At 39.0% G+C, this 7,394-nt stretch overlaps 1 protein-coding gene across 1 annotated transcript in view; it reads right to left on the reverse strand.

The window, feature by feature from the left end:
* OSCP1 (organic solute carrier partner 1) overlaps positions 1-6,083 on the reverse strand; it is a gene marked incomplete at both ends in the record, with an annotated part of 8,803 nt that extends 2,720 nt beyond the window's left edge. The window contains 5 exons of the mRNA XM_009576311.1: positions 3-106; positions 658-738; positions 1,351-1,518; positions 2,212-2,366; positions 6,054-6,083. Of these exons, the coding sequence (XP_009574606.1) occupies positions 3-106; positions 658-738; positions 1,351-1,518; positions 2,212-2,366; positions 6,054-6,083 (538 nt within the window). The remainder of the gene's footprint in view (positions 1-2; positions 107-657; positions 739-1,350; positions 1,519-2,211; positions 2,367-6,053) is intronic.
* Between the last annotated feature and the right edge of the window lie 1,311 nt (positions 6,084-7,394).

Raw genomic sequence — 7,394 nt, forward strand, 5'->3', positions numbered from 1 at the left:
ACCTGATGAGTCCCGGAACTTCTGTACCCCAAGGAACAGGGCCTGATATTGGCAGCACAAAGCGACCATTAGAGTTTTGCACTTTATCCTTCAGAAAGATAGACACCTGCAAAAGAATATACCACCTTCTAGAAAATCAAGTACATATCTTCTGATCCGAATTCTTTGAAGTCTGACCTTGTAGCCTTCCTGCCTAGACTGGGATTGGTTTCCTAAAGATTCTGATGTATATATAGAGACTATGATACAGGCCAAAGCCCGTAATGTAGAATTGTGGTCCAGAGGATGGGCACACTGATGTAACATTAAAAAAAAAAAAAGGTGTATTGTTTATGCACTTGAGCATGATCAATTTATTTATTTAGTGACTTCAAGCTCAGGTTCTCAGTTTCATATCAAGTTTCTACCAAAAGGAAAAACATATTTATCAACTAGCAAATCCATACTAGTAGATATTCCTTTTTTCATAACATTTTATAATTCAGTATTATTGTACTCAGTTTGTAAAATTTTGAAGATTCCAATTGCAAGCACATCAAGATGACTGAAAAGCTAAGTAACAAACCCAAACTTACAGTGTAATTATGACAAGATACCTTCGTATTCTAGCCACAAACTCCCTTCTGTTCTTACTGACTAGTTATATTGGGCTCTTACCCTTATGTGCATGTCTTGAAAAAAAATGAGGAGTGTTTGCCTGATGAGCTGAAATTCACCAGCAGAGAGACAGCTGTACGTCTGAAAAAGAAAAACCATCATGTAAGGCTTTGCAAGTGTACCATGTCTAACCCAGGTAAAGGTGGAAGCAAGTGTATGAGAATACTGCTAGCCAAAAATGGTACGTGTATGGCAGGGACAGCAGAAATTATATAAGGGGGGCTGCTGGTCATTATCAGTAATTATTATCCATGACTAAGAGTCTGATTTAATTTCTGCTGAAGTCAGTGGAGACTTTGATCAGGCTGAATAAGCAATGTACTGATTTAAACTGGGCCAGTAGAAAAATAACACTTGACTCATAGACATCTCCCTCTCCAGAAGCCCTCTGGAAACATTTCATGACTTCCCAGAACTTTTAACATTTTATGAAACCAGTTGCCTTTCACTGGGACACTCATACTCTTTGTCCAAAGAATTACAGCAGTTACATGAGCAAAAGTTGCTAAGCGGGAGGCCAATTTGTTTCCCTCAGGTTAAAAAGAGGAGACGGTTATTTGGATGGTTCTCTGAGGTTGAGAACATATCAACCTCCAAAATGATATGGCACTTACTGATGTAGTATTTAGACTCTAAGGTTAGCTTGAAAGAGGAAAAAAAAAAATCTCCCACCATTTTTCTAAGGATTCTTACTTCAATCAGCTGTCGGAAAGTTTCGTCCACCTGGTTCAGAATCCCAGGAGAATCACGTACGAAATCCTTGATAGCATCCAGGTGATTGAATGTCACCAGCAGAATGTCTTTGGGCCGAGGGCACAGCAGCACTTGATATTTGAAAGCCATAGTCATAAGGTCATACAGCTGCAAAGTAACACGGGGAAATTTTGGTTCCATCACAACACAGAGAGCGACACCACTTAGGTAACTTCACGTTGATGTAGAAAGGGATTTAGACACTTAGGCTAGCACCTGCCTACGGTAAGAAGAACCATTCTGTTTCCTAAGAAAATAAGACCTCTACAATCACATTGTCAGCCCTCCTGCTGGTATCTCTAACTGCCTTTAAAACTGCTGCCAATTTCAACACCACTGACACCCGGGCAGCGGTCTCACAGGTAATCCAGTTCCTACAATTTTTTTCAAAATCGTCCGCTGGATATACTGTTTGCAGGCAAAAATTCTAACACCTGCAACTGCAAAACAGTGAGTGTCAATATAGAAATATATGTATTTATACATACCCACATATGTATATATTTTTAATATATATTAAAAAATCCGATAAAGAATGCTTACTGACCCCTTAAAATGAAACATTTACATATTAAAGCAGAAATACTTAGTTCTGAAGTATCTGATACTACCATGGATTTCCCCAAAGCTTCCTTGGCTGAGAACCATTTTTACAAAGAAAGCAAATGGAAAGAGGGCTGTTACAAAATGCTTCAGAATTACAGTGACGTAAAGCCACGTACTAATTATTGCAATCAGAAACTTGTGAACGGTGGCACGGAAGTACAGCATAGTCAGGACTGGGCAGGTGGTCTTTTTTACCTTGTCCATGCTTGCCTGGTTCAGTCTCATGATTGAAGCATGAGCTAGCCGGTCGTACACTGTGCGCAGAGCTTTCTTGGAATAGAGGTCCTGTAGCTTAAACAGCTCTTCCATAAATTTTTTATTGAACATGGTTGTGATGATGTCATTCATAACTGCAAAGACAAAGAGTGTCTGTTTTTTGCTTCAGAAACAGCACATTCATCTGATTCATTCCACACCGAGAACTTGGACACTGACAGCTGCGAGGATTGACATGAATGCTTACCTGTGAAAACTAGGTACATAGCCACAAAAGAAAAAAGGAGGAGGAACATCACTTCTCAATGTCAATATTTTTCTCAATCCCACATTGGTCTACGTGAGCAGCACGATTACAGGGGCAGAAATGCTACTTGAGCTGTAGACAACAAACCTTGTTTTCCAGGGGGAGTAAGACTGGTTTTGTTGCCTTGTTTTTACAGCAATGGTGAGCGCTTTTCCCTTTTTAAATAATATTTTTTATAGGCTACTCTGGCATATATTATCTATAAAGGCTACAGTTCTGCTTCCCAAGGAGACTGTTTTGCATCGCTGTAGATTTTTGCAAACTATAGCTAGCTGACTCTGCCTGTTCTCTTTAGCCTTTGACATTATTAGTCTATTTTTCCTTCTAAACGGAAGCTCCTGAATGATTCAAGGCTCCTTGAAGTATTTGTGTTAAAGGGATTAACACTTGACAAGTATTTAAGGAAACATTTATAACACTGGGATCTATGTCAGGCCATCCAGGGCTCTTACACAGCAACATCTGTGGATACTAGAGCAGTTCAAAAGCGCAAAACTCTTAACTTTCTTACGCACGCTTCATTTTTTTATGTGTAAATTTAGACATGGAATTGTTATGTAACTTACTCAAGAGTATGTAGAGATCAGGAGTGCTGAGTATAAGGACTATGCTCTGGTTATCGAGCTTTTAATGCAAAGAAGATAGAAAACATTTTGCAGTGATTCAAGCAGATGCACTATCTTAGCTTTTTTGCTGGATCTGATACTTTTATCATATACCTGATACATTCTGCAGAGTTATCATAAATAAGCATTTATTTCTCTATCAAAAAATGTTAAATAAAAATTCCAATTAATAGATTACTGTACAAGCATAATTTTCCTAAGCAGATGACTGTTACTGAAGCTCATAATGCCAGCTGATTCTTATGGATTAGAAAAATCTCTATTAGTGGAACTAATAAAGAAAAAAAGAAAAAGTGAACATATACGTAGTGGTAGTGATCAGCTATTTGAAGTACTGCTATAATTATTCATTGGTGGGTTAGACACCTGGCTTTTCACAACTGTGGTACAGAAGCTACACAAACAGCCAAAAGACAGTAAATGTCCCAGTCACTTCATCTTTTCTTAGATGATTATTAACTCTCTGGGGAACATTGCTAGGTATGCTGTAGGCGCTGAGAACCTGGACACGGATAGCTATTTTCCTGAGGGCAAGTGCCTTCTGATGAGATACTCTCTGCCTGCTTAAACCTGATGTTCACACGTTTTCTCCTACACTGGTGTACATCACAGGTGACACACACATTTCAGCATTGCACTGTACCTAACGGGGCTCACTAGTTCCTGTTTTAAGTACCAAAACAATACAGACAGGTCTCAGCTCAGTTTCTGAGCAGCATGGATTACAAATACACTTTGTAATTACAAATGGGAGAAAAATCCCCTCTCTTCCTCGCTTCTTTTCAAATCAACTGTCCATAAAACAATCCCTACTTGCAGTCTGAGGCAAAAATCCTCAATTTTTTCAGTGGAGAAAATCAAATACAGTGTATCATTGTACAGTATATATTTCATTTTGCAAGTAATCAACTATGACAAAAATAAGAACTTTTGCCCTATACTGCTATCAAGAAAAATATTTTTAAGTTGCTTGCATATGTTGTCTGCACAAAGGCTTCTCCTCCATCTTCGGAGAGTCACTAATAACCAAAACTGTCAGGAGACAATGTCCCAGTATGCTAACTGTAGCTGGTAGATATTCACAATGGAATCAGAAGATCTGCGTTAACCACCCACCCAGCCTTACATAAATTATCTTCTGAAATTAAAACCTCTTGTATTGGCTATAAAAGGAACTGAGAAAGACATAAAAAAAAATCACAGTAAAGGGCAAATCTCACACGGTATGTTTGATAACGACACAGCAAAGAGATCTTAGAGCACAGGTAGTCCCTAGGGAGATACTTACACCATTCTAACAATGGAAAATAACAAAGAAAGGAGCGTTAGCTCAGGAAAAATGGCACGCCAAGCAACATAGCATAAAAGCAATTTAGCAGAGAGGGGTTTCATCAACTGGGATGGGAAGAGGGAAACCAAGTATAGACAATGCGATGGACAGAAGAGAAGCTGAGGATTTACGGTGGTTTTCGCCTACATGTGCCATGTCACTGGTGACAGACACGTTCCAACGTCTAGCGCGCTGTCACGTAACATGGCTCAGATGCATGACATGAGACTGGAGTCTTTACACCTGGGTTATGCTCATGCTTCCTGGAGGACATTCAAGGCAGCAGAGGGAATGTTACGAGTCCAAAACAGTCACAAATTCTACTTGCAATAGGTTTATATTCTGTAACAAGGTCAAAGGCAGGCAAAGCCGCCTTGTCATGGCTTCATCAGCAATAGGCTCAGCTGGTTACTCTTTGTAACTCTTCAGAGATCGCCCCAAGAGCAGTGTTCATGGGCAGACTTTTTTCTCTCACAAGAGAAGCTGATTGGTCAACATGGGATCTGCAGCTGTGCCGCTACTATCTAAATATGATAAAGCGGGCTTTTATACAACTCGTCATCATTTTGGATATGATAAAAAAGGAATACGGAATCTTTTAGACTTCTGAGATATTAAATGCTGGAAAAAAGCATTCTTGGAAACAGCACGTAACAGTAGCAAAAAAACCCTGGGGCAAACTCCAGGATATCAGTATTTACCTTCAGTAAATACCCAAAACCTACAAACGATGCTTATTTTGAAAAACATAATCATAACCCTGATCTCTCTTAAAAAAGGGCTGCTCAAAAAGACACTGAAAGTTCTACTCGTTTACCTAGCAAAAAACCTGAGATAGTTTAAGAGATTGATTTCCTCATCCAGCTCCTTACCACACCACTTTGCTGGAGGCTACCATTTCAAAGCAGAGTCCAGAAGGAAACGCACACTCACACCTCAGCTGCTCCACTGCAGAACCTGATGTCTCAGCTCAAACTCACCTTCAGAGATAATTTCAGTCAAGATGAGCTTGGCTGAAGTGTGCGCACCTGCTCCTTTGTGATCACTCTGCTGCAAGGGTGGTGACCGCTAGCAGAGATGGATAAGCAGCTAGGATGGAAATGCCTTAAATCTTTCCTGGAGTTCACCTGTCAAAACCCTAAGCAATGAATTAGAAAAAAACTTAGAAAAATGCAGTATACATAATATTCCTGCATTTAAGCAGAAAAACAACCTTCACAATGCTCGCACAATTACATGCTTGCATTAATACGATGCTGGAAAAATACAAGTACCATTTTGGCTAGAAAGACTGCTACGATAAAAAGTTTTGATCTATTTATAGTCTTGGTTAAATTAGCAGCTTATTTTTGAAGCCATATGATTTTGAGATATCGTCTGTTTTTTCTAAGATCTATAGTTAAAGTGCATTGTAATGAACAGGTGAGTATTATTATTCATCTTTGACACTACGACTAGAAGGCTGCAGGAACAGCATAGGGTGTGTTCACGTACGATGAGCCTCATGTGTGCATGTAGTGGTGTTCGTCTACTGCATGCAGCTAGCAGATTACAGTACCTCGTTTCCTGTCCACATCTGTCCATTCATCTACACGAAGCATACAAAACAAAAACATCAGTTCAAGAAGTAAGAACAATAGTTTCAAGGAGAATAAAAGAAATAAACTAAAAAAAAAAAATCTAACTAACGGACTTTGGTTTTTCTCATCAGCATTCAGCGCTTAACAAGAACAAACTCTTCTGTCACTTGACATCTTTCACTTTCAATGAGCACACAAAAGATGAAACCTTGCCCTCCCCTTGGAAAAAATCTTGTTGCTTCAATGGAGATAAAATTTTACCCTTGATTGAATTTTAGCATGTTTTGCATTTAGCTTGGAAAGTTTTCAGCTGCTTTTTGCACTTATAAGTGAACAGTATTTGAGTGAACAGTTTTAAGCATTAACAAACACCTCAGTGCGGACGAAACCACATCTCAGTAAAATTAACACCTGATTTTTGGAAGACAAAATACATGTGTGGATAAACTAGTACAGATCTAATTCTCCTGCTGAGATATTCCACCAAGTATGGCTAATTTAGTTTAAGCTCTAAACTTAGACCTATATGAACAGTAGTAAACTTCTGTCAGATCATTCTCTGAAGACACATATGAATAAAAATCGCACTGCTGTAGTGAAACCTTTGCTGTTGTTTAGCACTTCTTCCCATTGGATAGGCAGGAGAAGGAAAAAAAAAAAGTAACAACCTCTTCAGTGCTGAGTTAATACTGAGTTGATTTTTTATTACAAAATACTAAAGCTTCCCGAAGCGCATTCCCCATCCCATGACAGGAAGCTGTAAGAATTTTTAAAGCAAAGCTGTTTTAGCTTAAAAGTGGTAAACAGAGAGGTGCTCAGCTGTAAGCTGGATTTTTTGTGCACGCACGTGAATGCACAGGGCTCTACTTTTATGATGATTTTGACAAAATGCTAGACTGACAGATTTTTATAAAAGCCAGACAAGGGTTTCAGGAGCCATATTTATGTTATTTCAAGTTTTTCTTAATTGCGCATGCTTCTTCTGCATAGGCTTTACAAAATTATTCCTGGAAACTACTTCCCATTGCAAAGTAATCTGGTCTTTCTGAAAGAGCTCAGGACCTGGATTGAGACACTCAAATCCTGAGTTATTTTGCTTCCAAAAGTGTATTTCCGAAGCTCTAACCTCTGAAGCAAGTACAGAAACACTGAAAAGTATTTCAATTTCAACTTTCTCTGTACGCCTGTCACAGATTACCTTCAATAATACCTTCAGGCGATTATTACCACAGAAACTTCACGAGAGCTGATTAACTCAACAGGCTTTACTTCAAATTTAAGACAAGAAGAACGCAGGCGATCAATTACCGCGACAGCGC

Source organism: Fulmarus glacialis, unplaced genomic scaffold (genome assembly GCF_000690835.1).
Source record: "Fulmarus glacialis isolate BGI_N327 unplaced genomic scaffold, ASM69083v1 scaffold32694, whole genome shotgun sequence".
Lineage (NCBI taxonomy): Eukaryota > Metazoa > Chordata > Aves > Procellariiformes > Procellariidae > Fulmarus > Fulmarus glacialis.